The sequence below is a fragment of the Eptatretus burgeri genome, chromosome 4, assembly GCF_056783735.1.
Source record: "Eptatretus burgeri isolate ZD-2024b chromosome 4, Ebu_testis_v1, whole genome shotgun sequence".
Lineage (NCBI taxonomy): Eukaryota > Metazoa > Chordata > Myxini > Myxiniformes > Myxinidae > Eptatretus > Eptatretus burgeri.
Genome location: NC_140964.1, coordinates 71,982,126 through 72,002,593, shown reverse-complemented (window position 1 = coordinate 72,002,593; position 20,468 = coordinate 71,982,126). Strand labels below are relative to the sequence as shown.

At 40.7% G+C, this 20,468-nt stretch overlaps 1 protein-coding gene across 2 annotated transcripts in view; it reads right to left on the bottom strand.

Moving 5' to 3' along the window:
- The window catches only part of LOC147028322 (G protein-activated inward rectifier potassium channel 1-like), a 50,927-nt gene that overhangs the window by 26,450 nt on the left and 4,009 nt on the right, over positions 1 to 20,468 (bottom strand). For both annotated transcript variants that reach the window (XM_085878621.1, XM_085878620.1), the window contains exon 3: positions 3,778 to 4,529. In XM_085878621.1, coding sequence (XP_085734747.1) covers positions 3,778 to 4,518 — 741 coding nt within the window. In that variant the 5' untranslated portion in view covers positions 4,519 to 4,529. The remainder of the gene's footprint in view (positions 1 to 3,777; positions 4,530 to 20,468) is intronic.

Below are 20,468 nucleotides of genomic sequence, written 5' to 3'. Positions count from 1 at the left end.
TTGGAAATGGAGGAGCTGCACACAGCAATGCTTGATCGAGAGGACTGAAAGCTGAGGATCAATGCCATCTGAGTATGGCCAGAAAGCTGACTTAAGATAAGTTAGTGAGTCTTCATCAAAAAGAATGGGATTTATTAAGAGTAGACGTGCTAATTGGGATTGCGAAAATGTAATTTTACACGCGCATTGAATTTCTCGACCCTACATGGATGGCCAGTGTCGACTTTTAAATAATCTGTTTTCACTGACAGTATTGTGATTATAAATACTGTCCTTAGCAATCTATAACCTCCCTCCTTACACGAGGCAGCATTTATCCCTTGTAAAGTTAGTGAACACGAAACTCGGTTCTTAGATATAACTGTCGAAGTGACACGAACAATGTTCAGAACATGGGTTTGACGCTCTGGATGCCAAGGAAACACAAATGCTAAATTTTATAGGAATTTTTACGTGCAAATATTCAACAATTTACTGGCAGAATTTTTACGAAATGTTTCTACATTTACTGGCAGAAGGTCTAAGCACAGACATCTGGCCTCACATAAATCACCACCTCACACCATGTGAGATTTCAGCTGTGGTCTTTAGAAATAGATTTGAAGCTTGAAAATTAGAAACACCAAAATACATCTTCATTCATGAACAATTTGGGGTCAATGCCATGTTACATGATCTGTTATGTTGCGTGCTTACCCTAACTCACAAGCAGTCTTTATTTCATCAAAGGTCAGGCAAAATCGAGTCGACTAGTTCTTGGAGAAAATTTTCATTCTTAATGTTGTGGCAGTTATTATAATTGTGACTGCATTCAGAAAAATAGGAGCAATACCCCTGGGTGCTCACCTGGTAGAATAATGATACTGAGGAGGAAGTCAACGTGGGACAGAATCAGCAAAATGTACCAGTGAACCAATGTTGTATAGCAAATACCTATTTTAGGGGGCAACCCCTTGCACTCTGATTTTCGAAAATAGCGTGAGCAAAATTTGGTACATCACGGATGATGAAGGTTGTGATCCAGTTTTATCAGAATTGTACATGTTGTTTCTGAGAAGAAAGCCAATACATATTTTGGGGGACAACCTCCTCGTAGAACCCCTTAGACCCCAATGTATTTAATGCCGTGAACAGACTTTGGTACATCACGGGTGATGAAGGTTGTGTTCAAGCTTCATCAGAATTGCATGTGCAGTTTCTGAGGAAAAAGCAAATACCTATTTTGGGGGACAACCCCACTCAGAACCCCTTTGGGCCAGATTTTTTTTTAATGGCATGAACAAACTTTGGTACATACCAAGTGATGAAGGTTGTGGTCAAGTTTCATCAAAATCGAATGTGTAGTTTCAGAAAATAAGTTGCAAGTGTTTGTGGACAGGCAGATGGACGGACGGACGACAAGCCATCCCATTAGCTCCCCAGAACTACCTTCCAGGTGAGCTAAAAATCATGCATATGGAGCTGCACTGATGTCTACATAACACAGTTTACATAAACAAGTTATTTTAATAATAAAGGACCAGATTCAATTACATGAAAGTTCAACATGATAAATATAACTCTTGCAACTCGAAGAAGTACTTTGGTATGCTGTACTTACCAAAAAAGAAAACAAATCCAAAAAAGCGTTAAACCATTCTGCTCCAATTGACAAGAAAACATTCCTTCTGTTTCCATGCAAAGGAATAAAATAACGATTGATTAAATCAGCATGATGTTGATTGAGGTTTGCTAACCACTGTGGGAAGCAAGGGGGAGTTGATGTTTTGGGAATTAACTCCTTCGTGAGAGCAAAGAGCATCAAGCCCAAAAACGTCAGCACCTTGTTCCCCACAGCGGTTAGCATTCCTCAATCGACCTTCTCTTGATACCATCGATGGTTATACGTGTCCAGTGATGCAGATCGACACGAGCCTTCAACAGCAAGACTAGTTCTTGATTCGTATAAAATAACAGGTTGCTTATGATAGCAGTTCATTGGAAATCATATAAAGAAGAACCAGCTTAATGAGACATCAATAATGTGATGTGCATGAACGTTGAAGTATCTTCTGACCACAAGGTTTCTTGTAACATTGAATAGAAGAAAGTAGAACAAAACCACATCCTGACTACCATGTATGTCAAGTGTATGCACAACAATTGTGGCTTAGAGGAATCCTAAATTAAAATTCAACACTGTATATGCTGAAATGATTGCATCAACGGTTCTTTTTCTGCTTTGAGTGTGGGAAGAAAGGCTTTCCTCTCCACCTCCAGTGCCTTCAGAAAGTATTCACGTTTTGTTGTGTTCCAGCCAGAATTTAAAATGGATTAAATTAAAAAAATTTGTCACCGATCTACACATAATACCCCATAATGTCAAAGAGGAATTAATATTTTTTAGAAATTTTACAAATTAATTAACAATGAAAAGCTGAAATCGAAGTCAATAAGTATTCAGCCCCCTTTGCGATGACACTGCAAATTGAGCTCAGGTACATCCAAATTCCTTTGATCATCCTTGAGATGTCTCCACAACTTGATTGGAGTCCACTTGTGGCCAATTCAATTGATTTGACATGATTTAGAAAGATGCCCCTTTCTATATAAGGTCCCACATTTGACAGTCCCTGTCAGAGCAGACACTCTACCATTAAGTTGAAGGAACGGTCCGTACAACTCTGAGATATAATTGTGAGGAGGCATAAATCTGGTGAAAGATATAAAACAATTTCTAGAGTGTTGAAAGTTCCGAAGAGCACAGTGAGCTCCATCCTTAAGAAATGGAAAGAAAGTTCTACATCTGGTGGAAACTGAGCACAGTTCATCACCGATCTCACACCATTCCTACCGTGAAGCATGTTGATGGCAGCATCATGCTATGGGGATGCTTTTCAGCAGCAAGGACTGGGAGACTTGCAAGGATTTAAGGAACAATGAATGAAGTCAAATACAGGCAAATCCTTGAGGAGAATCTGCTTCAGAACATAAAAGACCGAAGAGTACAGCGAAGATTTACATTGCAACAGGACAATGACCCCAAACATACAGCCAAAGCAACACTGGAATAGTTTCAGAACAAGAAAGTGAAAGTCCTTGAGTGGCCCAGCCAAAGCCCAGACTTGAATCCCATTGAGAATCTGTGGAAAGACTTGAAGATTGCCGTTCACCGACTCTCCCCATCCAACTTGACAGAGCTTGAGCAAATCTGCAAGGAAGACATTCCCAAGAAGACTCGAAGCTGTAATCGCTGCCAAAGGCGTTTCTACAAAGTATTGATTCACAGGGTTGAATACGTATTGATGCAATTCATTTCAGCTTGTCTTTTTGAAATAGATTTGTAAAAATTTTGAAAAACATGTTTTCACGTTGTCATTATGGGGATCGGTGACAAAAAAATTAAAATTTGATTCATTTTAAATTAAGGCTGGAACACAACAAAATGTGACAAAAGTCAACAGCTGTGACTACTTTGTGAAGGCACTGTATGTCTTCAATGCTCGTTCCAAAAATTCAAATTAAAGTGTAGTAGTAAGAAAATTGGAGGTTTTAATATGGCAGTTGCACAACATCCTGAGTGGGAGACAGTGAACTGTCTCAAGAGAACATGAAGGAAAAATAATCTAATTGAGAATTTGGTGCACCAATCAATTAGTTGATGGCATACACATTTACATAATGGCCACCACTGTCTGCCTCAATATCTGCCAACTTTATTACATATTTCATGCCAGACTACTCTTTCTCTTTCACTCTTCCCCTCTCCCCCTCCTCTCACGAACTCGTGTTTCTCACCTTGATGAGCTTGCAACGTATCGAAGCAGACACAATATGACTGGTTCTCAGGTTTCCAATGCGGAACATGAGGCAGAGCTGTCCATCACGGGATGAAATCACTGCATATCGGCTAAACATTAATGTCTCAGCTCGCCGCTTGGGCTGGGACATTTTTATGAATATGCAGCCCACAAGAAATGCATCAACAATAGACCCAGCGAGGGACTGAACTAGGAAAAGCAGGATTGCCTCCGGACAAGCATCTGTGATATATCGATGGCCATAGCCAATGGAAGCCTCAGTTTCAATGAAGAAAAGGAAAGCCGAAGGAAAACCACGCACGTTCATCACACAAGGCGTGTGGCTCACTTCATTTGCAAGGTCTCCACGGGCATATGCAATAGCCCACCAGATGGCAGCCATGAATAACCAAGCCAGCATATAGCTGAGCACGAACACAAGCAGGTTCCACCGCCAACGTAAATCCACGAACGTGGTAAAAAAATCCGAGAGGTAGCGGCTTGCAGCATTGCCCAGGTTTCCGTGTTCCACATTGCATCGGCCATTTTTCTCCACAAATCTCTGCCTGTGGCATGCTGCTTGTCCCCAAAAACCAGTCACCCCATGAGGTCCATCTCTCACAGATCCTGAAGTTGTGGGTATGCGACCGTGTCCAGCTGCTGCCCCTGCCGTAACACCAACAACGCTGCCCAAAACTCCGAGGTCTCCTACTGACTTGCGGCGCAAGGCGGACAACATGATTGTGACACCTGAAAAAAAAAAAACAGAAAACACAAAATTGGACATTGTGCAAATCAAAGTATTTATAACACACCTGTATATATTTGGATTATTTTTGCCTTTTGCCCAGGTCAAACTTGAACCACCCATGATTTTTTGGGTTACTTTTTTGGAAGAAGGAACTTGCCAGTATTTTTTTTTTTCTTCTGCACAGCAAATCAGGAGACATTTCTTCATCATTAAATCATCTTTCATTTTCGTGAATAATTTGAGTTGAGTTAATGTCAACAACAATGCATATAGGGTGAATAAAGGTGAGAAGCAACAAGTTCTTGGGATATTCTTTTGGCACAGCAAATCATTTTTCCTTTTTACCATCGAGCCATTAAATTTTATCTGGGAAGCAGTTTCCAAACAAAAATTGAATTGGAATCTCGTTGTTCGTTAAATCTGCCAAAATAGTCTTTCCTCAATTATACCTGTAAAGACGAGAACCCGTGTCTTATTGGACCATAAAAGTAACTTTCTAGGCTTGTCTTTCAATTTCTTGAAACAACACCCAAATGTCTTATTTATAAAACTGATAAGTTACATGGCAGATTTAATCCTGTCATACATGTTCATGGGATTTTGTCTTTATGTCAATGTTATGTTAAGAAGTACAACTTTTGTTTAACCTTCATAAAGCACTCAACGATCATTCATGTTTGTATATAAAGCAAACCTTTATGCAATCTTTGGAAACCACAATATTTCAAACCATCCTCGGAATCTTATGATTAATATTCTCTCTCCAATAGTTATCCCAATCCTATGTGCGATGTGAAATAATCAGTTGCCTGTTCGACTGGATCATTTAACAAGAGTTCACCTTTCCAAATGAATTCATGCACTTCGGGGCAATTCTTATGAAAGCTGTATCAGCATGGCAAAAGGAGATGAGAAGAAAATCCAAGGAATCAGACAGAAAACCAAATTCAATGACATAGCGATCACAATAATAAAAAAACAACTGAAAATGGGGGGGGGGGGGACCAATGGATGTTCATGCATTATAAACTTGGAATCTAGGAAAAGACTGGGAAAAAACCAAGGAAGATCAAAGATTCGATGAAGAGACAAGATTGAAAAATTCACCAGAGTGCAACGGCCAGGAATTGCAAAGAATACAAAAGCATGGACCATGTTGAGGGAGGCCTTAATCTTGCAGTCGACTGAAATGGCTTGACTTTGCACAACATCGCACTGCAATGCTTCGCAAAATAATTGTTCATATACACGATGCAACTTTGTGTCAAACTTTATGAAAAATTGCAGTTCACAAATTATTTTTCTTCCAGAAAACAAAATCCCCGTGGAACTTCTTACTAATTTGTTGTACAGCACATAAACTCTTAATGAATACGGGACTAATAATTTGTCTGCTGCGAGCACTGCACACACACAGAGCAAATTAAGGGATAAATGAAAGAGATTTAATGTTTAAAATCGATGTAATCACGAGGGACTCATCATAGAAATTTAGTGTGATTCAATATTCATCAGGATGGTACAGAGCACTTACCCTTTGAACTATCTCGACTTTGATTCACAACATGACTGTAAATTTTCTCTCCACAATTATTTGCAGGTTGCATTATTTTCTTGTGCTCCTCCTGTTTGTTCATCTATTTGCTCTGTCCACATGCTAAACCACAGTCACACTGTCTGTGTATTGCCTTCTCCCCTCTTCCATGAACGCAATACTTAATAACAATGGAGGCCCACCCTCCATTGGAGGAGGTAGAGCTTCAGGGCATTCACAATATTTCAAAAAACATTTCGTCGAGAAACATTTCAAAGTTCAAAACAACCCTGGGACAGATCACCACTCCTTCGCACGATACTCCACTGAAAGTGACAGGAATTTGGAATGTGTTTACGGTGCCGGCGATAACTTGCCTACTCTTCATGAAAGCGCTGACAGATGTGGTACCTTTCACGTCCACCAACAACCAGTGCTGGCAGACGGCATAACATTCTACTGATGAAAGGCACACACATTGACACTTCACACTACACGTGAAACACCATGGTGGCAGTTTATAGCTGGGTCGAGATTAGAATCCAAGCTTGACAGTTTGAAGGTGTGTGCGCAGAACTCAGGCTATCATGCCAGTCCACCACAAACACAAATTTTGTATATACCAAAAAAAGATAAATAAAAATAAAGCATTTGGTTGAATTCATAATGGAATCTCAATCCAGTATGCATTCGCAAGCAACCACTGTGATCAAATAAACATGATGAGAATATTACAGCAATAATGAGAATTTTGCATCACAAGGTTGTGGATAATATGTTCATAAATAGCTTACTGCACTTCATCACTGTTAAAAGTACGGCACAGTACACAACAAATCGGTATGACCGAGCAGCCATCGATTTAGCCGAAAAAGCAAAGTTATTCTTTCAAAACACCCCCAGTACATGACATGAATCAGCAACAACATGAACAAATGAAAGGGCAAATTTTCAAACTTGATGCTATCATGGGACACACTCACAACAGGAAAACAGTTTGACTGCTGAAGAATGAATATTAATTGGAGAAAATGACACATTTACATTTACTGAAATATTATCACGATTCAAAGTTCTAAAACCAGGTTTGGTGATGTAACGGTTGGAGCGTCTGCTCCGAATCTGGGAGGTCGGTGGTTCAAAGCCCAGCCGTGTAATCCCAAAGTTCTTTTTTTTAATGGTATGTGCTGCTTCCTGTTCAGCATTTAAAAGGATAGAGCATGGACAATCCCAACAGGTTGGCATCCATGGGGAGGATGACATTCCTCCTGATGAAATATCCTGCTGAGCGTGATGAGAAAGATGGCGCCATTGTATGATTTTGCTGGCACCCATAGTCCCCCGGAGAGTGGGAACCTCTCCCAAGTTCCACACCCCCCAATCCCTGAATGGTGGGTCTCATCAATAGACAGCATATTCTCTTTGTCCTGTAAAAGGCTGAACAACGGACATTTCAAAAAACAAAAATGTTGTCACATGCCACCGTTCCTTATGAACATCATGTTCCCAAAGCACACAAGTACTGAAAGATTGGAAGAACATCATCTATTTATCTTTACTAATACAGCATATAAGCATGTAACTCTCCTGGTGGAATTTGGAGTACCTCAAGGGACCTAATTTTGCTCTTCAAAGGCATCATTGCCCTCTCTAATGCTCTATAAAACCATCTTTTCCAGTTTGGAGATGAATTCCACATTGTATCATATGGTGCCCCAACCCCAAAACAGGTGGCAGCTGCAAGGTCTCCTCCATCAGCAGGTTTGTTAAAGGATCAGATGTTTGAGCAACATGTGGAATATGTTATTCCATCCAAGGAAATCTCACATTCTCACCATGTCTCTTCAGGAGGATTATGTCACCAACCTCTTTCTCTACTTAGTGATCAACCACTGGATAAAGTTCTGTCCCACAAACCTCCATTCTGCACCATCTTCCATGACCTTTGACCTGCAGACAACATATCAAAACTGGCTTCCAAAGTGAGCCACAGACTGGGAATCCTCTGTCATGCCAAGTCCTTTCTCTGTAAGTTTAAGCTTCTCATGGCCGACAAAGACCTTTGTCCAGTCTATGGACTGTCACTGCACAGACCTGCATTGCAGTCAGGTTGGTCGCCACTGTTTTTTTGTTTTGTTTGTTTTTAATCACCTCTCTTTTGTTCCTCCCCCCTCCCTGTTCTTTCAGCTTTTCACCCTTCCCAATCCTTGCAGGAAGCACAAAATCCACAGGAACCCTATTTTCATTAACCTTCCATGTAATCAACGCTCATTTGTTCCTATTTCACCTTCACTCCTTTGTTCCTCTTTTCTCCCTCCTGTGAAACCACGATGATTTGGCTCGGGTTCAAACAGCAAACCCCTCAGACTCACAGCGGACGCTCCACCTATTACGCCACCAATCTGCAAACCCACTCCAGAGACTGAAAATGGCTTCAGAGTATACCTGCGAAAGGAGTGAATTAAATTTTCCCTGCCAGGGGGATGAAAGCGGGAGAGGGAATTGGTGAGAAACATGTTTGAAGATTGTGAAACCAATTGTGATGGTTCAGCAAAACCGTGATTACCAGTGGCAATGGCACCCAACACATAGCAATTCCGGAGTTAGTTATTTCATTATTACGCAGTTAATTCAGATCGTCCTCCCCTTTTGTGTAATGGGTTTTATGGGTCAATATGTGTTGTGAGGGAATAGGCAGGTTTTTTTCCCATTGACTTCCATCCACCAACTGGACTGCGTGTTCCCCATTTAGTGCGTACATATCAGATGGCCACATTAAAAAGCTTGGCCACTATCACCATTCCGGGCAACCGAGCTCGGAGAAGCCGGATGTGCCGATGTGTGTTCACGTGAAAACTCTATGGAAAGGCTTTGCTCTCATCCACTAGTTCTTCGTTATTAGCTCGGGTCCCCCTGCCTTTTTCACGATTACATGAATTTACATTCTCATTTGAAGGTCCAGTTCAGTACACACTCGTGGGAATGAAGGAAAATGTTGAAGGAGAGTTTGTAAATTATTAAATGATGGGTTTCATCGAATCCAATAACCCAGTGATTTCCCTGTGAAATGGTCAATTGTGAAATCATTTCCGGCATTCTGTGATGTCACATTCAATATGAGGTTGCACTGATTGGCTAATTAATTGATATTTCACTCTTTATTGAAGTCAGATTGTATAGTTGTTAGAACAGTTCTTCTATACCACTTTCGTGTGGGCCCATATTTATTACCCTCACCTGAGGAGAGGGTATTGCATTTGGGTCTGTTTGGCTGTTTATTTGTTTGTCTGTCTGTTTGTCCGCACAGATGACAGAACGTTAGTATTTTTCTCCACAACCCTTTGTCAGATTGAGAGGAAATTTTCACCATTGGTGCAACTACTCATGCAGAATGTTTTAATGATAATTATGATGTCATATGTCACGTGGTGCGGCAGCCATGTTGGAAAAACAGAAAAACTTTAGACCGATGCAGCCATATTGGATTTATCCTAAAACCGAAAACAATAAAAAAACTTTTCCAGAATGGTTGGACAGATTGAGGGGAAACTTCACACAAATGTTCCCCAAGTCATCGGTTTCTAAGTTTGTTAAGAAATAATTGATAAGTCACATGATTTGGCAGCCACATTGCATTGAAGACAAATATTAAATGAAGTTTTCTCTGGAACCGCTTAATCAATCAACGTAAAACTTCACAATTATTATCGAGTTGTGATGGGGAATAATTTTAAATTTCAACTTGATCGGATGCATGGTCTGTTAGCCAGAATTATTTAATTTTTTGATTTGGGTTCCTTTTTTTTCAATTTTTTTTAAAATAAGGCTCACATTTCAGCCCGTGTGGGTTTGTGGGTCGAGGAGTAGCAGCTGAAATGCACACCTGCCAATTCTCATGTTTTTGCTGTGAGACTCAAGACTTTCTGTTGAAAGTCACATTCTCACGTTCTCGCTATAAATTCTCAAACTTAAAAAAAAATTCTCGGCACCAAAAAATATTTCCAACATTATTGCATTGCGACTGGTTTAACTGTTGTTATTGCCTTGGATACGGACTTAAATCCGACTGCTTCACGTCGTTCCTCACTTCCTACATGAGAGACAAAGTACGATTGATCAATTATCGACGACCATTCTGATCCAATGACATACTATCAATATGCTGAAATAATACATCTTAATTACAAGGATGATGAGTGTTCTAATTCCTGCATAGCATTTGATCTGTTGATGAAAATAAAACATATGTCTTGTTTGTTCATGTTGTTGGTTCATTTATTTTAGTCAATGCAGTGGAGTAAACAGTAACAACATGATGTAAAAACCTGTCTTCTGACTGAAAAAAATGGATGAATTTGGCACGAGAATACAGAAATTGGATCTAAGACACACCAGAAAGCAAACATTTTATGGGGGAGCATGCAAAGCAGACCCCCCCCCCTAGATTTTTCGGGTGCTTCGTACCTTGAATTCTCATTTACCTCGCTGGACACATTTTACACTCACTCATTTTTATAATTTGGGGTTGACAGGTCTGGAAATGTGAATCCTATCCAGGTTCCTTCTAATGATTTCATCTTTGCTTTTTGCTTGTTTTGGTTCCTTCTGATTACTCCAATGCAGGACTGTAGCTATTTGATCTTCCATTTCATTTGAGTTGAGTTTATTTTAATCACATTCTAAATTCAATTGAATAATAATGAAAAACGTCATGGGTCAGGGTCAGGTGTCAAATCAAAACGGGGTTGCATCAAAGCGGGACGTCTTGGTACCCGGTCATCACTGCCAGCAGTTACAAAGTGGCAGTTCTAATTGTGTCTTATTAATTACATAACACCAGTACACAAACACCACACAAAACTACACAGACACCACACAAAACAAGTCCTGGTGAGGGTCTGCAATCTCTGATTGCTCTTTTTCTTGTTGTATATTGTAGTGGGCCTGTTTCTCCATTGGACCAAATTTTTTTTATTTGTTTTCATGCCATTGTCCTGGCCCCTTCTCAGTTTTTCCTCTGCCCTCCCCTCACCTTCTGCTCGACCAGATCTCCTGCCCCGTTTCAGTCCCCCCTCCACTCCCGAGCAACGCTGAGTCACCCTGCTAGTTGTGAATATATTTAGGACCGAAAACCTGCTGACACTGAAAGGATCACAAACCATTGAACATGGCACAATAAATGGGTCCTACATCATGCCCATGTATTGCATTCGTGTTATGTTAAAAAGGCTTCCTAAAACTCTGACTTTTCACTAAGTAAATGAAACTTGTTTTTATTTCTATTATTATTCTCTGTAATGTTGAACTGATGCATGATTTAACCTCTCGGCGATTGTTTGGATTAAACAATGTTGATGTTGGTCAGTCGATAACTTCAATTAACTTTAACATGGTCATGGTTTAGTCGTAAAGTCCGACTAACTCGTTATCGTTTGACGTTATGCACTCCATGATGTTATGTACTCTACAATGCTACTCACTTATGAAAGGAAATTCCACTTTCTCCTCATTCAGTTGGTACAACCGTAGCAAGCGCAGCTTTCCGGCATCTTTCAAGTACTTCAGATACATTTTTTCCCAGATTGATGGTGGACAAGCTGTCTTATCTAGCTGGCCATGATTTCATCTAACTACACCCTCTGGTGGTTGAAATGTAACTGTTTTTTCCCCCCATTATTTACCATTTTCTTCCCTACATACGAATCTCTCACATGACCAAGTATACACAGCGTGCAGATAATTTTCATATGCGCACCAAAACCCAACTGCCACATTGCTTAGACCTCCACCATACTCTTCCTACAAATGCTACAATGATCACACTACACTGAGACATATTTAGCACCACTCCACATTATTAGAACATTATACAACCTCGTTATATACATTCTCCATTACTCACTAACTACGACTCCTCAATCACAGTACGGACCACCATGCCACCTCAACCACAGCTCTCCTGCCACATGCCCACACCATGTCTACCCCACTCACCACATAAGAACAACAGATGCCCACAGCCACCTTCGGAGCAATGAGAGCAGTGGCGCAATGCGCCGGTGGTCGGCACTTCAGACTTCAATAACACGAAGCGCAAATGTGTGCCAATCACCCATTACCACCTTGGGAATAGCCCTGACACTCTGCTTGCTTGTAATGCCAATTAGGCATCCAGTGCAGTTCATGCTTGGAAAGTGCAGCCAAAAACACCAGCTCCATGTTAAGTGCAGAGCTCCGTTGTGTGGGTCATCCAGGAGTTAATGGCAGCATCTTCATGACTGTGAAACTTGCATGGGCGGTGCTCACCCTGGAGGAATCGTGCATGCATCAATGAGCATGTCTCAAATCCTGGTCACCATGCTTCACAACTCTCCTGATCTGCACCAAAGCCCTGCCCCCACGAATCATATATTTAAGCAGTGCATTCCAGATGCATGAGAGAGCGAGGACATTTTGGCTTGGTCGGCGGTACTTTATAAAAGGTGTGTCAGAGCTGGTGGCACGGAGCTGGAGTGGTCTGAAAGAGTTTGCAGGATGGAGCACTGGGCGAGTGAGCAATTCAGGAGCTATGAACGGCATGTTCATTAAGTGCAGGCCAATTAACACCTTACATATTAAGTTGAGTTATCACCTCACAAATCAAGTTAAGCTGTCCCCTCACACATTCTGTCTCTGTTCTAATCATTTGCTTTGGCCGCAAAAGGAGCTCAGCAAGGACAAGTCCTGAAGAACTGTTCTTTTCAGGGTGACCTCACTGACACGCACCTCTTTCCAATTTCCTCCTCACACCACACCTCTGCAACACGCACCTCAGACACCATCCAGTATTCCTCCTTTTTACCCCTCTCTCAGCGATTGGGCAATGTGGGCTCATCAGCCATACTCAGTAAGCTAAAGAGGTGGCAACCACCTCACACTGCTCTTCTTGCTTGATATCCCCTTCCACAGAATGACTCTGATGGTGCCTGTATTGCCAGTGTAAGTAAGAGTGTCTAAGCTAGTTAGTGTCAGTGTAGTTCGCCTCTTTGTTTGAATGTGTCACTGTATGTATTTTGCCGCACTACGTGAATATTGCATGTCCCTGCTGTACATGTATTATTTGTAAATAAACCCCTGTATTCACTGTGCCACATGCTTTTCCTCACGCTTTCTTTATAAATAAATGGTCTGTTAATGCAATTCAACCAGCTCGTGATGTCCTTTCCTCCATTGGTCCAGCATAGTGCACATGTTTGTTAGCCGGGAAGTTTTCCCCACCGATTGGCTCTACACGTTAGCAGATACGTACTTGGCAGCTACATTCAGTTGCACCTGATTAAGTAAGATGAGTTAAGTGCATATCGAGGGTAGGAGCTCCTCTTGATACTGCCAATCCACCAAAAAGGTAACCTGCGGAGTAGCAACAACCCTGCCAGGATTGGCGGTATCAATAGGTGTTTGTGGCTGACGAGCAATCTGCCGGATCACGGAGTCTTCCGCAGCTGGTGGCCTCAAGACCGGGCGTTCAAAGAGTAACTTGAATGCTTCCCTTCGTGGCAAACCTCAAGCCCCGACCCATAACAATCTTAACCGATAAAAGGTACCTTATGCTTCTCTCAATAAAAAGGAACCATTTGTTCACCACATAATAAAAATAGGACCGCCTTCCTGAAACTCACCTGGATCAGGAGCAGCAGTTACTCAAACCCCATGCAGACCAACTCAGACCCTGAATTTTTTAATGCCGTGAACAAACTTTGGTCCATCAAGGGTGATGAAGGTTGTGGTCAAGTTTCATTTAAATTCTGTGTGTAGTTTGGATAAGAGAGCAAATACCTATTTTGGGGATGACATACTGTAGACCCCTTTAATGAGTGGCGATTTTGATGCAGTCAATACACTTTGGTACATGACGGATGATGAAGGTTGTGGTCAAATTTCATCAAAACTGTGTGTAGTTTCAGAGAAGAGAGCAAATACCTATTTTGGGAGGTGAAAAAACCCCCTCGTATAACCCTTTAATGAGAGCAGATTTTGATGTGGTCGATACACTTCCAGAGTAAACATTAATTAATATTTTTCCTTCAATCCAATATGGCTGCCAAAGGATGTGTCGTACATCAAAAGGAGGGGGGGGGGGAGGACTTTTTGTTCGTCATGGAGAGGCGGTCATACATGTGGAGTTTTGCCTCAATCTGTTCAGACGTTTCAGAGAAGAAGACTTAAAAAGTTATTATTTTTCAATCCAATATGGCTGCCGTACCATGTGACCTATGACAACATAAATATAAATTCTCCCTCTAATGGGGGAGTGGATCATGCTTGTTAAGTTTCGTGTTGATCAGACAAGGTGCGTTTTTTCTATCCAAGATGGAGGCCAAAGCATGTGACTTGTGACATAATAATTTTACCACATATGCAGACATTGTTGTTTATGATAGTTGCCAAGTTTCACTTCGATAGGATATGTGGTTCCAGAGAAAACATTATTTAATATAATTATTGAATCCAACATGGCTGCCAAACCATGTGACCTATCAATTAGAAATTAACAAACTGAAATTCACTGCTCGAGTGCAATATGTATGTAAAGTTTCCCCTTGATCTGACCCGCGGTTCTGGAGAAGAAGATGTTTGCACGTTTTAGGGTAAATTCAATATGGCCAACAAACCATGTAACCTATCAATTAGAAATTAACATACTTGTGAAAGGATGTCTCCGGGAAAGTGTGTGTGAATTTTTGCCTCAATCTGTCCAGCCACTCTGGAGAAGATTTTTAAAATTTATCAATTTACAATCCAAGATGGCTGACGAACCATGTGACCTATGACATTATAAATTCTGCTTCCAATTGCATCGTGGAACACGTTTGTGAAGTTTACTGTTAATCGGATAAGGTGCGTTTTTCTATCTAAGATGGCCGCCAAACCATGTGACATCATAATTTTTAGCGTATATGCAGGCAGGGGGTAGATTACAGTTGCCAAGTTTTGCTTCGATAGGTTATGTGGTTTCAGAGAAAACATTATTTAATATTTTTCTTAAATCCAACATGGCTGCCAAACTATGTGACCTTTCAATTATTCATGAACAAACTTATATTCACTACCCTTGAGCAATACTTTTGTGAAGTTTCCCCTTGATCTGTTGAGCCGTTCTGTAGAAGAAAATATTTGAAGGTTTTTGAGTTAATTCAATAAGGCCGCCAAACCATGTGACCTATGAATTAGAAATTAACAAACTTGTGAAAGGATGTCTTCGGGAAAGTGTGTGTGAATTTTTGTCTCAATCTGTCCAGCCGTTCTGGAGAAGAGGATTTTTAAAATTTATTAATTTTCAATCCAAGATGGGTGACGAACCATGTGACCGATGACATCATAAATTTACATTCTGGCTCCAATCTTGAACTGGAACTCGTGTATGAAGTTTCTTGTTAATCGGATAAGGTACCATGTGACCATGTGACCTATCAATAAGAAATTAACAAACTTGAAAAAGGACGTCATCGGGAATGTGTTTGTAAAGCTTCGCCTCAATCTGTCCAGCCGTTCTGGAGAAGAAGGTTTTTTAAAAAGTTTTTTTTCAAAACAAGATGGCTGCCGACCAAGTCACCTATGACATCATAATATTTTTTTCTATAGTGAATTGTTGTGTCGATGAGGCACAATAAATTTCAGATTTTTCCGATGCAGTGTTCTACTTGACGCATTTTCACCGGGATACCGCTTCACTGATGACATCACAAAAAATCACCCGTGTTCCCGATGGGAAGTTCATTAAAATGTATGAAGCGAAATTTTTTTCCATTGCACGGTTTCAGAGATACATAGGTCCAAAATTTATCGTTTTCAAGATTGCGCCCGTACCACGTAACCTATGACGTCACAATTATCTATTAAGTTTGCGATCAAAAAAGATACATACTACGGTGAAAATTTCGTTTCGATCGGACTTACCGTTCCTGAGAAAATGATTTTTAAAGCGAAAGAACCCAGAAATTGCCGGCGGAGAAAGAATAAGGAAATAATAAATAAATAAACAGAAGAAAAACAATAGGTTACCCAGTCCATTTGACTGGGTACCCTAATAAATAATAAATAAATAAAAACCAATGTCACCCGCAGGATGACCCGTATCTTGCCAAAAGGTGACCACGTGTGACTTCTTTAAGGTCACACTGAGGTGAACAGAGCTGCTATCCACCAGGAGCGACTCCTTGAGGAATATCTGCCTACGAGAGATTCCGATGAGAATCGTTCTGCAGAGTAACCATGAAAAATGTGTTTGCCTCATAACGTCAATAAATGATGTCATAATGTCTCAAGCTTGACATATCTAGAAAGCACTCATCGAGGTGTTCAATTTGAGGTACTACACGATATGGTTCCTAAAACTTGAAAATTTGACCTTGGGGTCAAATATGTTTGACCTTAGGCATTAACCATGAAGGTCAAGGCCAATCGCCACCAAAAATTAATCAGCTGAGTTCCAAACCATGAACTATATTCCCATGAAGTTTGAAGACGATCCGATCAAAATTACTCAAAAAATAAGGGTTTCGTCGACTCCCCTGATTTGCGACAAAGTGACCTTGACCTTCAAAATTTTATGCGCTGAAAGGGACCTCTATAGGCCTCTGATATGCGAAGTTACAAAAATTTCCAATGATAACTGTGCTCTGTAGAGTGATTTATACGTGATTACAGACAAAAAACAAACAAACAAAAAAAAATACATATGAAGGTCAAGGCCAATGGCCACCAAAAATGAATCAGCTGAGCGCCAGACCATGAACTATATTCCCATGAAGTTTGAAGACGATCCGATCAAAATTACTCAAAAAATAAGGGTTTCGTCGACTCCCCTGATTTGCGACAAAATGACCTTGACCTTTGACCTTGACCTTAAAAATTTTATGTGCTGAAAGGGACCTCTATAGGCCTCTGATATGTGAAGTTACAAAAATTTCCAATGATAACTGTGCTCTGCAGAATTTTTTTATACATGATTACAGACAAACAAAAAAAAACATACAAGCTGATGAACATACCTTGCAAAAACTTCGTTTTGGCAAGATAATAAACAGAAGAAAAACAATAGGTTACCCAGTCCATTTGACTGGGTACCCTAATAAATAAACAGAAGAAAAACAATAGGTTACCCAGTCCATTTGACTGGGTACCCTAATAAATAAACAGAAGAAAAACAATAGGTTACCCAGTCCATTTGACTGGGTACCCTAATAATTATTATTCTCTCATAAGCAGGAAACCTGAACAATGTACAATTTGACAACCAGAACATGCGGTCTTGGCAAGAACTGTCTGCTCATGATGATGACAGCTTTCAGCTATTCATTGAAAAAGTGAAAAACATCACCACACTTCAATAGACAGAGACAGATGATGATCCACCTCTGGACCATAACAATGATGAGGATGATTTAAAAATTCCCAACCCATCTCCACATTTTTCTTTGATATACTGAGTCAAGACTTGTGTAAGAGTGAGAGCACTGAACGGATCTGGACGCAACAGAACAAGAGGAACAGTAAAGGGGGGCGGGGGGTGGGGGGGGACACATGGATTCAGAACATTTGCTGAGTGGTAACATTTTCTGGAAACAGGATACAAGATGGACACAGAACACTGGTAATATTTACTGAGTAAGGGTAAAAGTAATCATGCTGGAAAGTCATGTCAAAAGATTGCATACCGGGCCAGCATCCGTGTATTTCCTGTTTCACTTACATTGTGTAACAAGTCGCTGTCGTAGTGTGCATTGATGACTTTTTCAACATTCAAGAAATTGTCCATTAGTTAAACTAAAAAGATCCCAAAATAATATTGCCACAATCTTTCCGTTGAACGTTTAAAAAAATTGTGGTGGTCGCAACCAAGAATGTCTCTACTACATGCTGGCTCGCTTTGATTATGGTATGAAATGATGAACCCAGGTCTCATCGTGTGTCCCACTATTTTTTAAAGATACACATCTCGATCTCTTGTAACATTCCAGGATCTTTGTTGCAATGGTCACACTTGTCGTCTTTTGATTAAACTCGAGATCCTTTGGTTCCCACCTCGCACGACTATTATTGAACTGCAAAGTCAGAGTGAATGATCGTTTCCACAATTATATCACTGGCATCCAATTATCCTGCAATTTCACGCCCAGCAATCTGGTGATTCTCAAAATTAGCTGTTCAATCCATTCTATGTCTGCCTCAGTGACAGAGGTTGGTTGCATCTGAGAATGCTCAAGATCGCTCACAAATTTACGACATTTAAAATGTCCAAGTCAACCTTGAACCGTGTGTGTGTGTGTGTGTGTGTGTGTGTGTGTGTGTGTGTGTGTGTGTGTGTGTGTGTGTGTGTGTGTGTCCCTGGATATTTAAGAGGCCGTTAATATCATCAAATACTTAAGAAATTGGCAAAATATCTAATGTCTGTCTGAGGCTCATGGAAGAGCTTGTACATTGGTATGATGGCTCAGCATTTTAATACCGTTGTAAAAAACAACCATCTGATATTGAGAACCAATAAAAATATGCCAAAACTTTCTCAAATCATCAGTAGCAGGACAATGGACAATGCCAACTACCACCTCCCTATGGCCTCCATGGCTGAGCCCCTTGAGGACCCTGAGGACCCATGCATTGTTGTTGGTGAGATACCAGTGAAATATGATAAACTATGATGACTATAACTACGATGCAATACCATGACCTCAATGGTTCCATTTATTCTCACCTTCTTGTGTGGTTAGCTATGCAAGATTTTTGGCCCGTTATTCAAAACTGGCTGGTCAGACCTGATGTTTGATTGAAAGCAATCGATTGAAAAAAAGCCTGACGGCAAGAATTTGTAATTTGGTCAGCATGCCGGTGATAACTGACATACTCTTCATTGAAAGAGTACACTGTGGGATCCTTAACATCCACAAGCTAATACAAGCAGATAGGAAACACTGCTTTATCTACATCTCAGGGACCTTTGTGATTTAACACCCTGTCTATGAAGCACCAATCTGACAGTTTAGTCTGGCCTGGAGTCGAATCCAAAGTCATCTAGAACAGCACTCAGTAGAGTGCAAAACTCTGCCAGGCTGAACAGTATACATTATCTCTCCCACTGATAGGCCATATCTGCATCCGTCCTTGTCACACACAACTATCTAACCGGCTTGTTCTTGTCACCTACCCTACTCATCCACCAAGTTTTGTCATAATCCATCCACAACTTTTTTAAATATAATGCTATACAGTATATCATTTTTGGCACCATCTCTCAAAGGTGAAGAATCACCAAAAAAAAAAAATTATTGCATCTGGATCTTCACTAAAATCTAATCAATTGAGAGGTGTTATTTCTGAAAGGGGGCCAGATGGTATGAGGTGGAAGGAGGAGGAGGTGGAAGGAGGAGGAGGTGGAAGGCAAGAGGTTTAGCCAAATGCCTGTGATTGGCAGGTGGTGGCAGACCTAAAGCCACAAATTGTATTCCTGGAGGAGATCTGCATGACAAGGTTGTGGCCTGACATTGTCATCTGGTCAGGTACAAAAACGCAGGTCATCTTTGAGGAAGTGCATGAGAGGAAGAGAGGAAAGTATGGTGAGCTGGAGGCAGAGTGTTGGGAGAAGGATTGGCGAGCTTCTTTCCAGCCATTGAGCTCGGGTGTAGAGGGTATCTTGGAAATTCCTTTCATGCATTTCTTACTCGACTTGGAGTGTGTGGAACGGAAAGGAGGAGGATGTGTGAGAAAGTGGCCCAGGTTGACTTTGAAGGCTCACTTTGGATCTGGAGGAAGTTCATGGAGGCAGTTTGAATGGTGATTAGGTGGTGGTTCTTTCAGCCCCAAAAGCAGTCGTGAATGAGCATGGAGGAGATACGGAGATGTATGTGTTTGTGTGTATGGTTGTTGTTTTAAGCAGTGTATGCTATGAGGCTCGTGAGTTAGTTGTGTGTGGTTTTCTTTTTAGTGTACGTGTGTGTGGTGTTTTTTTGCATGTATTTTGCTGTTGAGTGGTGTATGTTGGAAAGTTGAGTGGTTGTTGGTTACTCCAGCATATATTTTCGGTGCTGTGGATTATTTGAGTGGAAGCTGTTGTTTTGTTGTTGTAGTTTGTGTGTAGCTGACTTGGGGTGGAAGTATGTATGCATCCAAATGTAGCTGCTGTATGGGGAGGCATATATGTGCCCCTGCTGTCCCACCTTAGCTGACCGTATTGAGGTTGAAGGGCCGAAACGGGATGATGCTGAGGACTGACTACAGGCCCAGTCGGCGAGGCACTCTTGTGGCCCAGGTGTGTTTTGAAACTTTGTGTGTAATATATATATATATATATATATATATATATATATATATATATATGTATATATATATGTATATATATATGTATATATATACATATATATATATATAT